This window comes from Mustela lutreola, chromosome 7 (assembly GCF_030435805.1).
Source record: "Mustela lutreola isolate mMusLut2 chromosome 7, mMusLut2.pri, whole genome shotgun sequence".
Classification (NCBI taxonomy): domain Eukaryota; kingdom Metazoa; phylum Chordata; class Mammalia; order Carnivora; family Mustelidae; genus Mustela; species Mustela lutreola.
The window spans coordinates 138,707,674-138,729,715 of NC_081296.1; the positions used below are offsets into that span (position 1 = coordinate 138,707,674).

The 22,042-nt window shown below is 43.2% G+C and overlaps 1 protein-coding gene across 4 annotated transcripts in view; it reads right to left on the reverse strand.

Moving 5' to 3' along the window:
* LIN52 (lin-52 DREAM MuvB core complex component) overlaps window positions 1–22,042 on the reverse strand; it is a 140,041-nt gene that overhangs the window by 17,465 nt on the left and 100,534 nt on the right. The window contains exon 6 of one of the 4 annotated variants that reach the window (XM_059182823.1): window positions 3,811–5,843. The exons of the other annotated variants lie outside the window; for them this stretch is intronic. Within the exon in view, the coding sequence (XP_059038806.1) occupies window positions 5,788–5,843 (56 nt within the window). The 3' untranslated portion in view covers window positions 3,811–5,787. Of the gene's footprint in view, window positions 1–3,810; window positions 5,844–22,042 lie in introns of those variants that run through there. 4 annotated transcript variants of the gene reach the window in all.

Below are 22,042 nucleotides of genomic sequence, written 5' to 3' on the forward strand. Positions count from 1 at the left end.
CTTAAGCAGGTTCCATGCCCAGTGCAGAGCCTGATGCAGGGCTCGATCTCACAAAAGCGCTGAGATCATGACCTGAGTTGAAACCAAGAATCGGGTGCTTAACTGAGCACCCCAGGCGCCCCTTGCCTGCCTCATAGGAAATGTCCCAAGGACACTATGGTTCAGAGAAGTGAATTGCATGACCACACACTGCCTCTCTCTCCAGATCCACACTCTTAACTGAGACTAGCAAGAAAGCTGTGCACACTGAGTGTCATGGTGTAGCTCTTCCAACAAATTCTTATTAAGCATGTATTATGTGGCAAGTACTATTCTAATCCCTGTTTATAGCCAAAGAAACCGTAAGAGACTGTACGAATTTGGTTCAGATTCTTTGACATCTCCCAAAAGTTATTTTAAAGGAAGTCAAACCTCATTGGTACTTCTGTGTGTCTCAGACAGGGAAGATGGAAAAACAAAGCATTCTTATTACTTGAGCTTTCTGGCTCCTTGGATTCCAGATAATTATTTTCTGGTATTGGAGGTCCCTTTCCAAAGCATCAAGTAGAGATCCAAACAGAAAGCAGAGAACAGGATAAGATGAAAATATGTGTGAGTCCAACTCAGCTCAGAGTTTGAGTTTAATTGCGATTCCACATGCCACTCTCCCCTGCATTCCTTTGTCCCTGGCTATGACCAAGTTCATGGCTGTGTCACCCCTAGTAATCCCAGTAATGGGCTGCAATCCTGAGGGAGCCGTGTCTTGTTTATTAAGTGGCCAACCTTTGAGCCACATGGAGTGTGGCCAGTGGTGGCTTCTTGCCCTAGCCATTGATGGGCCACTGCTCTGTTGAAAAAGACAGGGATCTTCCAGGAGAAGAGAGAATGGGGATAGAAAGCAAGGCTTGTGAGAGAGCCAGAGACCCAGAAGTGAATGGGTGCTGGAAGTGTTCCTTCTAAGTCACAGATTCTTTGAGTGTAGAATTCCCATGTGTGTGCCGCACGTTAGCTAGCCTCAAGTTCGTGGACTATGGTTGTATAGGGCTTCGGTGCAGGTCCAAGGATGGTGCCACGGTTGTAGCTGCCCACGATGCCCCCAGCGTGGACATGTAGGAGAAGAGACAAGGAGACCCGAAGGGGACAACTGGCCAGAAGTGGCAAATGAACGGGGTGAGGCAGATAGCAGAGAGTGGGTCTCTCCTGAGGTCCCAGAATTCTTAGGGCTTCAGGCAATGGGACAGGCTGCACCCGGAGCTGTTCTCCCAACAAATGAATGGCCTCTTCCTTCTCTGCCCACAGCCCCAGTGTCTGCCTTTTGGAGTTGGGGAGACATTGCCGCAGCTGCTTCGCTGTTTAGACACCCTGTCCCCTCACTGTGTTCCCCCCCACCCTCGGGCATCTGTCCTCTGGTTAGAGTTGTGTGAAGCGGAAGACAATTTGGGGCTTATTAGTGTCCCAGGGAGACATGTAACTTGTGTTGCTGGGACCCAAACAGCAAGAGTCTTAGCGGCAAACTCCAGCCGAGAAAAGACTGAGGAATTGTCTCACCTAATTACAGGGAATGGCCCTCTTTGTGTTTGTGATTCGGTACGGTTGTCCGATCGCTTTTGATCGCTTTTCTCCATTTGCTGGCTCAGGCCATGCTGGAATTGTGCTAATTAGAAGAGAAATGGACAGAGTGATCCTGTCAGCCCTGGTTACTGGTGGGGACAAAGCGGAATATTATTCTGAGGCAGTGTTTTGTGAGGCCCTTCTTCCCACTCTCATTAGGAGGAAGGGGCCCACAGGAGGGGAAGGTTCCGAATGCCTGGCCTGGCTAATGGAGCATTGGGGTGTTCATGTGCTAATTAACAGGCTCTGCCAGCCCTTGTGCCAACCATGAGCCTCATGGTTGCACCTGGGGCCACCTGAAGCCCCCAAATGCCCCTGATCATGAAGGAAAACTGTGGGACAGAGAGTAGGAAGGCTGGTGGTCTCTTTAGGCAGAGTCGGGGACACAGCCCCCAAGGGCCAGAGAAGACTCAATAGAGGCTTAACAGTCAGTTAGAGGCCAGTCAGAACTTACAAACTCGGTTTGTAAACCACTGTTTGGGGTGGAGGCTCTAAGACTCTCTGGGGAAAGAGAAGCCCGTGCAGGGGCCATCTGGTTGGCACAAGACGAAGCAAACAGTAAATGGAGAACGTAACCAAATGGTAGGAGATGGATTTTGTGTAGAAGTTGAAAGCTGGTAAGGAATCATGTTGTCTGACCCCTGGGACCATCTACCTTGGCTCATCAGCCCATTTCCTCCCTTCCTGGTCTCTGCCTGTTTCTCTTTTTTGCGAGCCCTTAATCCTGGAGGAAGGAAACAGAAGGGCCCAGAGCATCCCCCCGGAAAGGAAATTTCTTCGTTTCATCACAAAGCTCCTATGGAAGTCCAAACACCCTTCAGAAACCGAAAAGGCAATGGATTGACTCACCAGCTCCATTTTCACGGCCCAGAAGGCAGGAGCTGCAGCTAGAGAACCACCAACGAGCAGCAGTTCCCAAGTGTCCAGTTAAAAAATATGATAAGTGGGTCACCAAAAGACACAGAAAAATTAACAATGGCATCTTGCTATTAATACAGTTAATAGCCTGTGAACTTTTGGTGTTCTGACAATGGAAGGAAGGCCAGGCGAATCAGTAGAGGCCAACCAAGAATCCAAGACACGGAAGAGAGCAAGAATCAAGACTGCTGGTGAGAAAAAGACTTGAATAAGAACCTGAAAATTGTCTCTGAAGCCCTGGTGCTATTCCTCTCAGCCAACAGATGCTTCTGTGAGGAAGGCACTCAGAATGGCAAAGGGAAGGCCCAAGAAACCTGTGGGCAAATCATATATAATTATTTATTGGAAAAATAATCTCTCAAGATTTAGAGCAGCGTGGTGATGACGCTGTCCCTGCGGAGGCAGCTGGCCGGCCGGGCTTTTCCAGGTCACAATCTACTGCCCACCCAGTTGTTTTCTTGGAAATTAGTGATGAGCCAATGGTGCCAAGCAACTGGGTTTCCTCACATGGAATGTTTCTCTGAAAGGGCATGAGGCTCTGCTCAAGGGCAGGTAAACTATCCGTGGGGGACAGTGATAGGACTAATCCTTGTTCTTCTCTAGTTCTAGAGCAGAGTCCAAAAGGAAGTCACACTAAGGATTTTGGTAGGCAGCAGAGAAACATTTGCTTCCATCATATTTAATTGGAAGTCTGCAAGCAAGTATGGACCCTTCCAGCTCAATCAGATGCGTAGGAGAGGAGCTCACAGTTCAGTGGGACGAGAGAGATGTACTCAGACCACTTAAATATAAGGTAGAGTTGGTAAAAGTCAGGACGGGATACGTACGTGTTGTAGGAATGCAGGGAGGAAGATTGTTTCCAGGTGGTTCATCAGGGGTTTGTAGGAAGGGTAGGTTTGATATGTGCAAAGAGACTCTCTAGACTCAGAGGCATGAGCAAAGGTACTTAAGTGAGAAAATGGAACTGTTCAGATTAACTGGAACAGATTCCATATACTGGAGAGGAGGGGTGATGAGGATTACATGCAGAGTGTTTTAAATGCCAGGATAAGAGACCCAGACTTTATTATTAGACACAAGGAGGTATTAAAGGTTTTTAAGTAAAACTTCAGGGAGTCGAGCAGTAATGAGGTTGGATGGCCAGTAGAACAGACTGGAAGCTGGGAGACCAAGTAGTAGATGGTCATAAAGCCCCACACCACCCACTATGATATTAAAGGGAAAATAGCAGGTTATTTATCATTAGAGTTGTACTTTCCGATGAATGCAACTTGGCCCTTTGAGGAAAAGAAAAATTCACTCTCCTATGAAAGGGACATATTTATTATGACGACACAGAAACCATCAAGTACAAAGCACAGTCCTCTAACACCCTGAAGTACACACACATTACACATCCATTTATATTATCAATATAAAAATACATCATTAACATTTCTAAGGATGACAAATACAAAACCAATAAATATCGCAATTCTAAAACATCGACTTATGTTAAGTGCTGGTGAATAAGATGACAATAAAAGAAAGGTCAAAGCAGACCAGAAAACCAACTACACAGCCTTGGGTTACAGACCTGAGTTGGTTTTGGGGAGGTATCCTCATATTCTCCATGTATGTCTCAATTTCCCCAAACACTTAAAAGTGCCTGATGTCATCAACTCTCCAAAACCGAGCAAAGGAAAAACCTGACGTTGTGGCACTATTTTTTGCCCTTCCCTTCCCTCCTACTCCAACTGCATTTTGAGAAAAAGGAATGTCAATAATAGGCTAACTTAAAATCTATGCCTCCCCAGCCTAAATTTCTATATCGCATCCAGGCAGAATCTTTTCTTTCTCGCTTACCCATCCTTTGTGACTCGTGTTCAAGTTTTCTCCTTATCAATACGTAAAGTCACGTGGATGGCAAAAATGAGAGAAAAACCCAATATTAGTTCTAGCCTGGGAAACAAGGCACACATGTCAGAAATGGTTAGCAGATCAGCTATTTAACTGACGAGTGTGGCACCCTAGCACAGACACTCAGGACCAATAGTTTAACCACAACTTTGCTTGTAACCAAACACCATCAGACAACCGCCATGTGGATGTTCTTTGCATGAAGATTAGGACGCATCATGTACTTCTCGAAACATCAGAGGCTGGGGGCTGGCTTACAAGACAAAATATGGAGAACATGTGTAACCAATTTTACGCATGGGTTAGGTTTTCAGGTTTTAACACAGAGACAGATAACTGGCAAAGAGCTCCACAGGAATTGCATTTAAGTCCGGAAATTCTTTTTTCCCGCGTGCACGCATGTGTGTATTTGTTACATTGATGAAATATCTGCTGTGAGAGGGGACGGGGGGGGGGGGCAAAACACTGCCACCATTCCACAGCACGTTCCTTTCAGGTCAATTAGAGATTCTTGTTTTTAATCAAATGGGAACTCCTGTCAACAATCCCCTTCTCCTGCCTTTTCGGCCATACTGACTTTCTTGTGTGGGTCTTTAACGGATTCCTGGAACTCAGAAGTCCTTTCTTTCATCTTTAACTTGGTCTTGAGGTCTAGAACTCAGTGCAACCTTGCATGGGTCTTTCACTAGTTACTCCCAGGAGGGACTCGATACACAGGGATCCCCGTTCCTGGAGTCAGAACTGATGGTGGGGAATGAAAGGCACTGGGGCATGGGGACTATTGTGAGAGGTACAGAATTGTTAAAGCAGGTATACATGTCAAGAAGACTCTGGCTTCTCCAGCTGGGGATTCTTGGAACCCAATATATAATGGAGAGTTCACAGTCAGTTCACTGGTCTGTTTCAGAATCTAACTGTTCTCTGGTCTCCTCATACCATAAATACTTCCTAAGATATCAAGTACAAGCCAGAAGAACCCGTCCGCTCCACGTGCCACAGCTGACTTTGCCATCACTGAATCAAATCAGGTGTAAGATCCTGGGGCTCCTGCATCACTTTCTGAAATGATAGCGCAGAACTTTGACCTTTAAGAATGATGTGCTCTCTGGTGTCACCCACATCCAAGGCTGAGATGGTCAAAGTCTGGAAGCTGACTGAGTAACTGTACTCATCCTTCTGTTGAGACTCAACAGAGCAAATTCCTCTCTTGCCGCCGAATGTCCTCAGAGGTGCAGAGTGCCAGGAGCAGGGGGGAGGGTCAGTCCTGGAGGGGCACCCTCCGGCCTCTCACCGGGAAGCAGAGAGTTGCACATCGTCAGAGCTCCACTGGGAGGGAGGGCACGGTTCCAGTCCCCAGGACATCCCGTCCACAAGCAGCTGCTACTTCTTGGGTTTCTCCAGAATGTTGAGAAATTTCCCCCGTGTCATCTCTCTGGCTGCAATCACAGCAAATGGAAGATCAATGAAAACCCACAATCTGCATAAGAGATCTCAGGTAAATACGTTTTAAAAATGCAAACGAATTCACATTGTAAAAACAGTTGCTACCACTAAGACGGAATCACCACTAACCTCCAAAAAGAGGGAAAAACCAACCAACACTGACAACGAAGAAAACTGTAGGAAGCCAGCAACTGCCAGAAGGCCAACTGGGGAAGACTGTCATCCCCTCTGTCATCCCCTCTGAACAAAATCCCCAGGGAATTCCCCCAAACCTCCCCCCCTCTCTCTCCAGAATATAACCAAATATTCATGTTTGCTATGTCACAGGGTTTGCTCTTGGGAGACTACAACCCAACCAAGATTAGAGTCTTCTCTGGGTTGGTTGCTAGTCTCTGGACATTTATAATCTCAGGTCAGAATCAGAGATCATTTACCCCATCTCTTGGCAGTGGAAGTCCCTGGATGCTGTAATGTAACAGGGTTTATATTCCCTCAGTGCAGCTCATCTGTGGATGGTGTAATAAAGTAGGGTTTATAGAGCTTTGGTCTTCTCTCTCTTGGCATTGTCAGTCCTTAGATATTTAATACAGCCAGGCAAGGTTTATGTGTCTTTCTCTGCCTTTCAGCACCATCAATCTTTGAATGCTGTGGTTACAAGAGGGTTTATACAGCTACTTTCCTACATATGAGGCTCCAAAATGAAAGTAAAACATTTCTCAATTACAAGGGCCACTCCAGAAGCCCACTGTTGCAGCTCTGCCGAGCAAACCTGCAGGAAGTGGATGTACTGTAACACCCCTTCATCCTCATGCCGACAAAATCACCTTCCCTGATCTCTTCAATAGATTTAACAGTGCTCAAAGTTTCCAACCGTTGGTCCCGGAGGCCAGGAGTCTCCTGATACTGGGCGGTGGGCTCACAGCAGGCTGCGCCTGTGGCCTCCTAAGAGTATGTCCCCATCCTGGCCAAAGAGTGAGATGGCTGGAGAGGCACCTTTAGAATGAGAAGGACCTTTGCCCCGCCTCCTGTGGCTTGACTCAAGTCCAGACCTGGTGCTAGATGAGTGGACTCCCCTCCCCCTCCCTAGTAGCTCCTGGTTCATTTGTACAACAGAGAACTACAATAATACAATAATACAAACTCCGTAACCACAGGGAAGGTTCTGGTACCTGCAGTCCATATATTCTTCACCTCTCACAAATTCTGGAGCTCCAACAAAGGGCAAGGAAATCCCACTAATTAGGAATGGAAGCTCCAGTGCTAAGTGCTTGCCACATGTGCCCCCAACCCCACCCGGGCTCAAATCAAAATGACTGTTCCTTTCCTTTGTGGATTTGCACCAAACCCTATACAGACAAAGTTCTGGTAAGACTTGCAGCTATCTGTTTATATACGTGTCTTCCTGACCTAAAGGGTAAGAACTGAGGGTAGAGGCTCATTATTCTTTCTATCACAAACACTAGAGGTAGTATCTGCTAAATAAATATTGGCTGGATGAATGATATTATACGAAAGGATTCCAAGCAGGAACACAATAATGTCTGTTGCCTTCCTTTGCAGAGACACTAAGATCTATTAATGGCCCTAGGGGCTTCATTCTCTACATTGCTGGTGGTGGTTGTTTTTCCTAAATTTATCTTGCTTATTTGGCAAGAAAAAGAATTTCCTTTGATGAAAGTAATGCCAGATTAATGGAGAGACAGAGGTAGGACTAACTACTCTAGAGGAAATCCAAACAGGCATTTTCCTGCCCAGGGGAGGTGGCGTGGACTTGTAGATGATGACACAAGAGTCTGAACTCAGTTGAGGTTCCAGTTCTAGTGTTTAGCAGCGGGGGGGGGGGGGGGGGGTACGACACCTTGGGATAGGCAAGATCTATGAGCCTGTTTCTTTATCTGCAAAATGAGTAGCACATGAATGCCACCTGCCCTGGTTTTCTTTCGCCTATTTAGCAATGAACATGCTTGGTAGAGTGGTACCATTAACACACCGCCTTTCAAAGGAGGGTGAGTAGTCTGTTGCTTCTCCCGCACTCGGTGTTTCCTGAGTGAATGAATGAACTATGATAAGGGAGGCTAACAACCTAAAAAATCCCACTCCTTGGAAGCTTTTCCCTCGGCCTGATCCTCTAGGAACTGACTTAAACTTTTGGCCAGAGTGGCTCTCATCATTTATTTCTGCTGGTTGGGTCTCCTGTCTCCTCTCTGGTGCTTACTAAGGAGTTGTACATCATATCAAATGATCCCACAGCATGGCTAGAAGCAGGTATTTTGGAAACCAGAAGTGGGTAATCCAAAACTCTGGGTAGAACAGAGGCTTGCTCCAAAAATCCTGGGCCTGGAGCTCTGTACTGATCTTACTAATTACTTCTGCCTGTTTCCCTTCATATCCCCGATTCTTTACTGTTTTCTTCCCCAAATGGGAGAATGAACAATATTTTAAGACATCAAATTTAAAAAGACCCAATCTAGTTGAGGGATCAAAAGGATTTAAACGGCAAAATAAACCGTTCTTCCAAAGTCTCTCAGTGGCAAGCTCTCCTTGAATTTAACCAATCCTTTTTAACAACCCTTTCCCCACTCAATCATTCCTCCCCCTTCAACCTAATCTGAGCACACAGAGCTGCAGAAAACCACCGTAAAAGTAGAAGTAATTCAAAGACCTCATCTTCTACATGGGAGGGGAGAAAGTTTCCCTACTCGCCAGTCCCATATAGGAGATATACGAATTTGTGACATAGCTGCTCCCTAAAAGAGGGCTGTGCCCTATAAATCACCTCCTAAGCACCAAGCCCTCTTTGTGCGCAGAGAAATTGCTGTGGGTCAGGGGCAGCTTCAGACCTCAAGCCCTCCTGTTCACTTGTTATCGGAGATGTTAACATCTCTGATTAATTCACATAACCCCTTATTTTATTCCTTATTTCTTTATCCTTGCCTTGCTGCTTTGCTGTAGTGCGAGGTTTCTTACCGACCCGCGACAGTAATCGCCGCCTGCTAGCCGCACCCCCCTAAACCTAGTGAAATTGTTTAGTGATGCCAACCGCGCTTTTAATTTGCAAGACATCAGACACAGAGGTAATTTATACCAACATCTGTTCATTTTTGACTTCTGAAACAAACTCGCACATGCTGCTGCAAAATCCCATTAGGAGTAGGGAGACAGCCTTCTGCTACTATTCTGTATTCCTCTTACACACACACACACGAGCGTGTGCACTCGCATGCAAGCACATACACACCCCTTCCAGCAGGGTTTTATATGTAAATGTATTTTATGAAAAAACTCCCACCAAGGATTTCAAATCTCTCCAAGGGAAGAGCCTTTAGAGATGTCTCTGGCTTGCTTACAGAAGAGAGGAAGACATTTCTACTCCCCTGCCTCATCCCTTCTTGTTTCCACTAGTTATGGCTTGGTGCAATTCTTGCATTAATGGCCCTGGTAAGATTATATGCTGCCCAGCTTGACACTTCTAGTTCCTTTCATTTCTCCTGGTTTTTTTCCACCATGTGTTAGGAGACAATCTTAGAAACGTTAAGATTGCTAGTTTTATCTAGAGTCATTAAAACTGCTTAACCATTTTCTAGTTCTGGGTTAATCCTCTAGGGTTCTGAGGTTGAACAGGAAGGCAACACTGCTCCCACATTCTAATAATTATGCCAAGAGGGATCCACTGGTCATCCACCACCACGGTATCTGTGCGCAGAAGAGAAGCACGGCCTCCATGCCACGTCATGATCACAGGCCCTCCTACGCAATGGAGCCCGCGAACGGAGTTAAGTCACAATACAGACTGTCGCCGTAGGGGTAACATGTGAATTGTGCCGAGAATGTGGGACAGGACAGGCAGCAAATGGAGAAACTACGATCAACTTCCAGGTTTATGCAGTTTCTATGTCCCCCCTTCATCGTTTCCCTAAGGCTGTCGGGTTCACGGCAGCTGTAAATACCCGGGTCTAGTCAGAGAGGTCAGGGCTGAAGGGAGGTCTCCGTCCTGCTCGCTCAGAAGGTGGTGTGTGGTTTAATACAATCTCTTCTTCAGATTCTCCAATTCCTCCATCTACAGTTAGCCTTGCCTCTGGCTCCCTTCCCACAATGACTATCCCCAAACTGCCTTCTCTGCAGTAAATTTTCTTGGTGGCTGGTTGAAAAAGATTCAGTGGTACAGATTGATTTCTCACCAGTGAGGGGATGAGGGATTACCAGAGGCACCCTGGTTAACGAGATTGGGTGCAGACTCTCTCACGAGACCAACCCTCTCTGCCAGGGCTTTGCACCTTTCGCCCATGACATATGGGTTTCATTACAGAAAGATTTTCCAGATTATAACTTTGAGGCAATTGCCTGATAAAATTCTGCTCGGCTTTAATGTAGAGAACAATGTAAAGATTAAGTAACTTTTTAATGAAATGGGAGAAACTCATAATGTTTGGTTTTCAATTCCAGTGCAAACTACTTTAAATATTTCTGTGCCTCAACATAATTAAAAACATTAGCAAGATGGAGAAAAGTTACACGAGGCTGTCTTTAGGAGACTCTAATACGACTGGCAGGAAACAAAGGAAATAGCATAACCCTGTGTAAGGAGCAGGGCTTTGAGCATCAGACCGTCTTGGAGTTGCTGCTTCCCAGCTCCTACATGAACCCTGGACCAATGGAGACAAGTCACCCAAGACATCTTCCCGAGGTTTGGTTTCCCTTTTTTTTTTTTTTAATAAAATTTATTTTATTATTTTTTTAAAGTGAGGTCTATACCCACGTAGGGCTCATACTTACGACCCTGAGATCAGTTGCATGCTCTACTGACTGAGCCAGCCAGGCACCCCTTGGTTCCCTCATTGGCTCAAGGTGAAATTAACATAAAGGTCACATAGGCATTTAGTAAACACTACCTACTGTACAACTATCGTTCTTTCTTCCATTTCAAACAAGACGTTTATTTAAGCAAAGAGACACTTGATAGGAAAACTATCTAGGATTCATTTCTTTTCTTTTTTTAAAAAATATTTTATTTATTTATCTGACAGACAGAGACAGTGAGAGAGGGAACATAAGCAGGGAGAATGGGAGGGAGAAGCCGAGCAGGGAGCCCGATGTGGTCCTGATCCCAGGACCCTGAGGATCATGACCCAAGCAGAAGGCAGACACCCAACGAATGAGCCACCCAGGCGCCCCTAGAATTCATTTCTTTTAGAGCAATTTGTTTCTATTTAAAGACAAAATGCCCTGCATGTAACAGCTATGTACAAAAAAGTTATACAACTGCCCTTGTTTTATAATGATAAATGAAAAACATTCAAGTTCTCCCAAATGAGCAAGGTACACAAGGAGTTTTTCTTTTTCTTTTTATGGTTAAACAGTGAGAGCAGAATAACTTATTGGAATATGAGGTAAGAACTGAACAAGCATGCCACTAACGGGGAAAGGGGATACCACCGCTGAACCAGTATTTTATCCCATTCCATGTCCGTTCAATGTTGGTCAGAACATAGCACTGGTCATGTTTTAAAAAAACCATATGCTTGTTGTGTATATACACCAGTTACTTTATGTACCATGAAGGAGTGAGGAAGCGGAGAATGAGAGAAGAGAGAAATCCGTGCTGCAGGGATCAGGATGTGGTGGGAGCAAACTGCAGTAGCCTGAGAACGGGTCCGTGTGCTCTGTGGGAACTGAGTTTTGGAGTAAACAGCAGGTTCCCTTTGTAGTAGACACTTCCTGTCTGCTGCTGGAACACACATCAACTGTCTCATCAAACTCTATTTCCAGTGGTGCAGGTATGTCTCTTTCGTGACTTGGCTGCCTATCAAAGTGGTGTCTGAGCTGCCCCACGACAAAGCCCGTCGTGCACAGGAGGCCTTCGTGAGGCGACGGAGTGGTGTATGCCTCTGAAATCGCATCACACACCTCTCCCATCCCACCTCCTTCAAGTTCCCATGACTATTATTCTTTGTCTCGACCTCTTCCTTCCCTGCGTTCCTCGCTGACCAAGGGGAGCCCTGGAGCTCCTCAGCTGCCACTTGGAGAAAGAGGTAGCAGGTCCGCTCCGAGATGGCACACAGGCATTCTTGGGAATGGCCAAAGGAGATCAAACAATTTCCTTCCTAAAAGACCTCAAGGGGCGCTTGGGTGGCTCATGGGTTAAGGCCTCTGTCTTTGGCTCGGTTCATGATCCCAGGGTCATGGGACTGAGTCCCGAATTGGGTCTCTGCTCAGAGGGAGCCTGCTTCCTCCTCTCTCTCTGCCTGCCTCTCTGCCTACTTGTGATCTGTCTGTCAAATAAATAAATAAAATCTTTAAATAAATAAATAAATTCTCTGCTTCCCTCTCTCTCTCTCTCTGCCTGCTTCTCTGCCTACTTGTGATCTCTGTCTGTCAAATAAATAAATAAAAATTTTAAAAGATTTTATTTATTTATTTGACAGACAGAGATCACAAGTAGGCAGAGAAGCAGGTAGAGATAGAGGAGGAAGCCGGCTCCCTGCCGAGTGGAGAGCCTGATGCGGGGCTTGATCCCAGGACCCTGGGATCATGACCTGAGCCGAAGGCAGAGGCCTTAACCCACTGAGCCACGCAGGCGCCCCAATAAATAAAATTAAAAAAAAAAATAGTATCTCCAATGCGAAAAGAAAGGAGCCAGGAATGACTTGCATCCGTGTAACACGTCTCACCTGGAGAACCAGACCTACCGGAGTAATGTCAGGGAGTAGAGGCAGCCGCCTTCCTTAACTCTACCAGCAGCTGCTTCCAGCGAAGAGGAACACATACAATCCTAGTTTAGTTTACATCAGGACACTCAGAAGCGATTTACTTAGTTAGCTTCATTGCAAGATAGTTTTGTAGAAATGAAGCCACTGGTTACAATTATGGTTTGGGCGCTTTTAAAAATTACTTTTTTCGTCCTGGCAACCTTGAATGCATTCTAATAACTGTGACGGAAGGGACCTCCAGTCATCACGGTACACTGGGTAGGGGAAGCATGAAGGGGGTTGGATGAATGGTTAAGTCAGTCACACGAAGTGACGACTCCGTACTAGATATTAGGGAAGATTCCAATACAGGAGAAGCGGCCTTTGAGACAGGCTAGTTGTTCACAGGCTATTTTGGTGCGTTAGAGGAGAGCAAAAGGAAACCGATGTGATTTATAATTCCGTGTCCTCTCTCACAGGAACGTGGGAAGTCTCTGGTCGCTCTGGCAGAGAGCCGGGGTTCAGCAGAGCAGCTCGCCAGACTGGGATCCTTCCCCACACTCCTGCTCAGAACTCTGCACAAAACGTACCAGCAAATGATGGATCATTCAAGTTGAGGACGAAGCACACTTCTTCATGCCTCTAATCCAAGAGCAGCTGTGCTAGTGCGGCCATCAAGATCTGAAGGTGCTATGAACTGAGTACCGTGTCGTGCATGAGAAGGGGACTTTGAAGCCTCATTTAGACACTTGGTGGTCCTCAGAAGGTGGTGTAATGCTAACAAGGTCTCCATTCTCAAAGAACTCATGGGAGAGTTCATGAGCGAGTCTCTAGTAGAAATCTCCCTCTTCTCTAAATTACATAGAAGAAGCATCTGAAGGTAAGCAGAACAGCTTTGAGGCTTTTGCCTAAAGTTCTTTGGGCATAAGCATTTCAAGAGGAGACCGAAACATGTATCTGACAAAAGAACAGTCTGGATGCTACATCTGTGACCAAACTATCATGGACTATGAAAATCTTCCTCCTGAGAGCTCTTTAAAAAAAGTTTTTTTTTTTTTTTTTCGGGTGCACACTTTCCAGATTCTCTTTCTATTGGGCATCTTGTTTTTCTAATAGGATTTTTTTCTTTCAAAAGGGTGGGGTGCTAAGAACAGTGTTCCCTCCGGGGAATTCAGAGAAGGATAATTTTATATTAAACGTTTCCCCCTCAGTTCACGGTAAGGCCCATTTCTGGTGAATGTTTTACCCAAGATGTAATATAAAAAAGAAAAGCCAGGACTCAATGTACAGGTAAACAAATTTGGACAGTTCCAATATGGAAAATAATTTTAATGGCCTTTCATGACAAAAAAGAAAAAAAAAAGGATAGAAATATCCAGCCAACAGATTTATTCTCAGAATATAAAACATCAAACAAGAACATAAAATATGGGAAGTGTCAGCCATGATGCCTGAAGATTGAAAGCAGAAGTAGAAGAATCTTAATTGTCAGGCATTTGAAAAATGTTGTATTCAGGTGAAAGCCTGTGTTTCTCCCATCAACTCTCCTTGCCCTGCCTTCTTTTAAGAGCAAAACAAGACTAGTTTTCAAATATTCAATCTTTATTATCCTTCTCCCTACTAAAAAACAAAACAAACCAAAACAACAACAACATCATCAAACCCTGGAAGATGTGGTTCAGGAAGGAGAGCTATCAAGTTTTTATTTGTATTTTGTAACCTTTTCAGAGCACTTCATAGTTTTGCTTGGTTCCCCTTTCAAGAATAAACTCAACTGAACAAAAGGCAATGAGATCAAAGCAATGGATTAATACTCTTGAGGTGAGAACTTTTACTAAACACTTAGAAATTTGTGCAGAACACTTGTGCTTCAGGGCATGGGTAGTAATACATCGTGGTGAAACCTTTCTCATATTAAGTCTCATGTTCTCAGTCTTAATTTCTTCATCCATAAAGTGTGTAATAAAGCAATAAATCTATCATGTAAGGTTAAGAAAATAAATAGTCAAACTGACTTGATCAATACACAAAATATTTTGCCTCAAGTTAGAGTAATTTATCCATAGGCCACATCCCACTCTCAGGAAAATCAGACCAAGATCACCATATAGATAAATTTCAAATCACCTGGACATTAAGACAACTTTCCCGCTTGAAACATCCCAACTTCAACATGCTGGCAGTAACTAAAGTCTACAGAGGATGAAGGCTCAGTCTTCTTGACCCCTAGGGCAGGGAAAGAGTTACATCTTCACACTGAGAAGCCAATAAAAACCTCTCTTGATTATAATTTAGATAAGAACCATTGGATTGAATAATAATGTCTGAAACTCCCCTAGCTGTTTCACCTTGAGACGTCCATCACTGGGTTAAACATGATGCTAATTGCATTTGGATTGATTAATTTCTCTCACTCCTGTCTATTCGAATAACGCTTAACAAAATAATCATAGCACCCAGAGCCAAATCTTTTCCGTCAAAGGAATGAAGCCATCAGAACAGGCAGAGATGAAAGAAATGAAGATGACCCGTAATTACTGCAACGGTGATATCATTACCATATTATACAAAATGAGTGTGGGGGGGAGGAGGAGTGGAGGGAGGAGGGGTTGAGATTATTTATTTTTTTTAATGGAACCTTACAATCTAAGAATACAGATTTGACATCAAGTGGAACACACAGAAATACAGAACTTTAAAAAAAAATACAAATCTTGCTCATGAAATTACAAAATCCAACAAACACTGTGGCTCAAGATACATCACGTGTCTTGGGCTGTGAGGAGGTATTATTCACACCACAGTTTTTCACTGCCATAACACTTTGTGTATGACTTGCATAGAGATTTAAGATGTTGTCTTCATGCCACAGCATTCCTATAGTTACTGGGGAATTTTTCTTGAAGCCAGGAAATAATACCATTATTTTAATATTGTTAGAGGTGGCCTTGTTTGTAAAATTAGCATCTGGGTTTTTTTCCCCCATTATTTATTTATTTTTTTATAAACATATAATATATTTTTATTCCCAGGGGTACAGGTCTGTGAATTGCCAGGTTTACATACTTCACAGCACTCACCATAGCACATACCCTCCCCAATGTCCATAACCCCACCGCCCTCTCCCTCCCTCCTCCCCACAGCAACCCTCAGTTTGTTCTGTGAGATTAAGAGTCACTTATGATTTGTCTCCCTCCTGATCCCATCTTGTTTCATTTAGTCTTTTCCTACTCCCCAAACCCCCCACCTTGCATCTCCACTTCCTCATATCAGGGAGATCATAGGACAGTTGTCTTTCTCCAATTGACTTATTTCGCTAAGCATGATACCCTCTAGTTCCATCCACGTCGCTGCAAATGGCAGGATTTCATTTTTTTGATGGCTGCATAGTATTCCATTGGGTATATATACCACATCTTCTTTATCCATTCATCTGTTGATGGACATCTAGGTTCTTTCCATAGTTTGTCTATTATAGACATTGCTGCTATAAACATTCGGGTGCACGTGCCCCTTTGGATTACTAGCATCTGGGTTTTAACTGCTAAACTAGTTCTAGTTTAAGACACCAAAGCAAATGTCTGAGTCTTTATGCATGGTTCACTGGACAATAGTATGGACTTAACTTACTGGCAAGGAAGAATATAATAGTAGTTTCCTACTTTCTTATTGTTTGAGATGACCTTTTTAATACTTAGGATATAAAATCAATGACTGCGTAGGATTTGAACTTTAGGTCTAAAAACTATCACTTACTAAAGGGTGATCGCAAGTAAATTAGGTAGCCTCTTTGTGCCTCAGTTCCTTCATCTATAAAATGGGGATCACTACTGACCTGACTGAGTTGTTGTAATACTTCAGAGAATACATTTAAGTGCTCAGTAAGTGCTGGTATAAGAAAAAAAATTTCCCCCCAAGATTAATTTTATGGTTATTTATAGAACCCCGAACAATCTGGTTATTTCACTTACTAAAGTTAATTTAAACAGACACCTTAAAATATCTTTTATATAAGTTTTAACAAATATCTGTGAAGTAAAAAACAAAACAAAAAGTAAACAAAAAGGAAACTCAGAAGGTGCATTATTTTAATAGGTTAGAAATATCTGGATGATATTTTTGCGAAGGTATTTTAAACATAAAACCATTGTTAAATCAAAAACAATAAAAACAGATATTGAAATGATTTCATTTAGTTTGGACAAGAAGGTCTATTTTCTTTTTTTTTTTTTTTTTTTTTTTTTTTAAAGATTTATTTATTTATTTGACAGAGATTACAAGTAGACAGAGAGGCAGGCAGAGAGAGAGAGAGGAGGAAGCAGGCTCCCTGCTGAGCAGAGAGCCCGATGCGGGACTCGATCCCAGGACCCTGAGATCATGACCCGAGCCGAAGGCAGCGGCTTAACCCACTGAGCCACCCAGGCGCCCAGAAGGTCTATTTTCTTATGTAACAAATATTCCCAAATAAAATGAGTATATGTACTCTGAAATTATAACCATTCCGTAATAAATAAATTAAACCATTTACTACATTAACTAGTATTCACCACTTTCCTTTTGTCTAAGAGGTAATACAACACAGGAAAAGGGTATGTCTTATCTGGCTTTGGAATTACGCCTAGATTTGGTCCAAATCCCGGCCCCTATTCCTAAGATTCAAGGTCTTGAGCAAGTAATTTACTTTTCTGAGCATCAGTTTTCTGATCTGTAAAACAGGAACTATAAAGTAGACTTTGCAGAGTCTATGGAATAAAATAATGCAAGAAAATCCTTTATGCTGCCTGGCATATAGTAGGGAAGTCAATAAATGGCAGCACTGATCATTTTAATCCTTCATGTCTCAGCTCAGAAGTCACCTTTTCAAAGAGGTCTTCCTGACCACCCTATCCAAAGCGAGTCCTCTCATTCTTTTACTTCCTTCATAGCACTCACCAAAATCTGCAATTACCTTTGTTTATTTCTCTTCATGCTCCATGAAGTTCTGTAGAACTTCCCGCTGTATCACCATCAACTAGAACAATGCCAGCCACCCAGTAGGCGGCCAACTACATATCTACTTCGTGTATGAAATAATGTATTCATATATCAGGAAAAAGGAACTCTGCCTCCCTTTCTATATATATATATACATATATATATGTATATATATATATATATATATATATATTTGAGAGACAGAGATCACAAGTAGGCAGAGAGGCAGGCAGAGAGAGAGGGGGAAGCAGGCTCCCCGCTGAGCAGAGAGCCCGATGCGGGGCTCTATCCCAGGACCCTGAGATCATGACCTGAGCTGAAGGCAGAGGCTTACCCCACTGAGCCACCCAGGCACCCCTTCAATTCTTTTTTTTAAACAAGATTTTATTTATTTGAGAGAGAGAGAGTGGAGTAAAAGAGAGAGAGCACCAGCAGGGGTGAGGGGTAGAGGGAGAGGGACAAGCACACTATCCGTTGGGCAGAGGGCCCGATGAGGGGCTCCATCCCAGGACCCTGAGGTCATGACCTGAGCCGAAGGCAGAGGCTTAACCCACTGAGCCACTCAGGCACCCCATGGAACTATTTTATTTTGTTCAGTATATTAATGGTGGGTTTTTAAAAAAAGATTTTATTTATTTATTTGAGAAAGAGAGAGAGCACAGACAGGGGTGGGAGGTAAGAGGGAGTGGGAGAAGCAGTCACCCCGTTGAGCTGGGAGACCAACTTGAGGCTTGATCTCAAGACCCGAGGATCATGACCTGAGCTGAAGCAGACGCTTAACTGCTAACCCACTGAGCCACCCAAGCACCCTAAAGGTGTCGTTTTTTATTTTTGTTTTTTCCTTATTTATTTATTTTTTTATTTTTAAAGATTTTATTTATTTATTTGACAGAGAGAGAGCAAAGTAAGCAGAGCAGCAGGCAGAGGGAGAGAGAAGCAGGCTCTCTGCTGAGCAGGAAGCAGGACCCTGGAACCATGACCTGAGCCGAAGGCAGCTGCTTAACCAACTGAGCCACACAGGCGCGCCCCCCCCCCCAACTTTTTTCCTTTTTTTTTTTTTTTTTTAATTTTTTAAAATTTATTTATCAGGGGGGGAGAGAGAGCGAGCACAGGCAGACAGAGAGGCAGGCAGAGGCAGAGGGAGAAGCAGGCTCCCCGCTGAGCAAGGAGCCCGATGTGGGACTCGATCCCAGGACGCTGGGATCATGACCTGAGCCGAAGGCAGCTGCTTAACCAACTGAGCCATCCAGACGTCCCCTTTTTTCCTTTTTTAAAGAAAAAAGCTTTCTTAATAAAAGAAAGGAAGAGAGAAAGAAAGGAAGGAAGGAAGAGAGGGAGGGAGGGAACAAGGAAAGGAAAAGGAAAGAAAAGGAAAGGCCTTCTCTGTGAGCATTTCCTTTAAAATACTCCCGCCAACAGGAGGAATATAACAGCATGATACAAGGGAGTAGGGGTAAAACAAGAATTACGAAGATGGGGATGTGAGCCCATCACAGCATTCTCTCTCCTTTAGTTGGTACATGCTTAGAAAATCTCCATAATAAAAATATGGTTCTCTGGATATACAGCCTTTTCTCATTGTCACCACATATCATAATATAATGAAGAGTAAGCCAGGGAACAGAGACCCGGGTAATTCACTCTGCAGAGGGCTTGGGAATGGATGGACAGGGAACGCTTTAGAAAGGGGGTGACTTTTCATGTCACGAATGTTTATCTGCATCGTTAAAGTCTTTGGATGAGGAAAAAATTACACATGAACAAGCAATCAAAAGCAGATTATATATATTTTAAAGTCTATCAAATCTAACTCAAGTTAAGCCTAAAAAGGAGCAGCTGCCCTCCAACTTTTCTCTCTCTTAATTATTTAAGAAATCAAACTGACAAATCTATGAGCACTGTTTTCAATTTATTCATAAAACAGCCATGAGAGGTGCTCTCTGGCTTGATACTCTGCTTCTACAAAATTCTCTGGGAGGTGGAGAGAATGAGTCCTTGGTTACTCATTTACTGAATCTTCTCAGGAAAACGTTTAGAGGCCAGGAGCAAGACTAACTTCAAGCTGTCAGTCCAAAAGTTAACAAGTTATGAAAAGAGATAGCTTAATCTAAACTTTCACTAGTCCAATGAAATTTCAACTAGTTTGCTCTCATACTGTCAACAACTGTGTATATAAATGATGACCTCACCGATCCTACTTCACTTTGGACACCCTTTTACTTCATAGATGATTTACACGATGTAAAACAAATTACTTGTTCTAGCTGATAATTTGATTTTTAATTGTTTGCACTGTGGTTTCACGTTCATACGTTTCATGTTCTCAACCTGACCAGACAATAAATTCATCAATGGATGAGATCTTTTAAGATGATTTCCCTGATGGACTTAGAAAAAATGTACAATATACAGGAGCTATCCAGTAGGCTTTCATTTAAAAAATCTTTTTCCTCTAAAATCATGTAGTAATACATAGGTACAACGATTACTGCCTTCATGTGACCATGAATTTCTTTTAAAACCACGTAACAATCAGGTAAGAACTTGATTGTATGGCATTTCTACTTGGGAAGTAATATGGTAGTTCATTTTCCTTCCAATTAGAAATAACAGCTAGTTAACCTTCTGGGTCCCCCCTCCCCCACTGAATACTTGGTTATAATGTTTCTAAATAATCTTATTTACAATATTCATGAATTATTAATTTAAAATTATTAGAACACAAAAATATCCTCAACCAGAAAATTACATATTACTATCTAATAGTGTGCATTACTGAAACTCCAGAGCTTAACCAAAACATAGTTAACATACAATAAACACGTATTAAGTGAAAAAAACTTTGACAGTACAAGTAATAATATATCATCTTAAAAACAATTTATGGTGCTTGGGGGGAGGTGGGTTGGGAGAAGGGGGGTGGGGTTATGGACATTGGGGAGGGTATGTGCTTTGGTGAGTGCTGTGAAGTGTGTAAATCTGGCGATTCACAGACCTGTACCCCTGGGGATAAAAATATATGTTTATAAAAAATTAAAAAAAAAAATTTATGGGTAGGGCCACCTTGCTGGGTCAGTCAGAAGAATGTAAGACTCCTGATCTCAGGATCGTGAATTCAAGCCCCACCTGGGGTGCAGAGATTACTTAAATGAATAAATCTTTAAAAAAACACAATTTGGGGCCCCTGGGTGGCTCAGTGGGTTAAAGCCTTTGCCTTCGGCTCAGGTCATGATCCCAGGGTCCTGGGATCAAGCCCCATGTCGGGCTCTCTGCTCAGCAGGGAGCCTGCTTCCTCCTCTCTCTCTGCTTTTGTCTGCCTATTTGTGATCTCTGTCTGTCAAATAAATAAATAAAATCTTTAAAAAAAAATAAAAACCCCACAATTTATGGGTAATCAATGTAGTTAAATATGATGGAGAGACCCAGATGTCCATTGACAGATGAATGGAAAAAGATGTGGTATATTTATAGAGTGGAATATTATGCAGTCATCAAAATGAAATATTGCCACTTGCAATGATGTGGATGGAACTAGAGGGCATTATGCTAAGCAAAATAAGTCAATCAGAGAAAGACAATTATCATATGATCTCACTGATATTTGGAATTTAAAAAACAAGGCAGAGGATCATAGGGGAAGAGAGAAAGAAATGAAACAAGAGGAAACAAGAGAGGGAGACAAACTGTAAGAGATTCTTGATCTCAGGAAACAAACCAAGGGTCTCTGGAGGGGAGGGAAGTAGAAGGGACGGGGTGGCTGGTGGCTAAGCGATGGACACTGGGGAGGGTATGCATTGTGGTGAGCACTGGGTGTTACAGAAGACTGATGAATCAGAGACCTGTACCCCTAAAACAAATAATACAGTATATGTTAATCGACTGAATTTAAATTAAAAATAAATTAATTCAAAATAATATGATGGGGAAATCTGGTTAATTCGACATAACGATTAATAATTAAATTTAAAATATTTTTTCATTAATTTTAGTTGCATTCAAACCAATACAGAAGTAAAATGAAAATAAGCATCTTTTTTTTTTTTTTTTAAGATTTTATTTATTTGATGGAGAGGGAGCATAAGCAGGGGGAGCAAGAAGCAGAGGGAGAGGGAGAAGCAGGCTCCCCCGCAGAGCAGGAAGCCTGACACAGGGCTCAATTCCAGGATACCGGGATTAGGACCTGAGCTGAAGGCAGAAGCTCAAGTGATTGAGCCACCCAGGTGCCTCAAAAAGAAGCGTCTTATAGATGCTAGACCCCTGGTTTCAAAACCAGGAGGTTAGAGTTCTAAACTAGCTTCATCAAGCAGTCAACAAGTTCCTACTGTGCGCTCACATATACTCTTACAATTGCAGATGATGAGACACCAAAAGAGATTAACCAATCTTCTTCAGAAAACCCCTCCTGGCTTCTGTGGGGACCAAAGTTGGCTCATTAACAGCTTAACTGTGCTCTGTGTAGATACCTGGAGAGAGCTTTGGAATCATGGAGTACTTTTTTCCCCCTAGACCTTAAAAAGAGGGCTAGGTGGGAA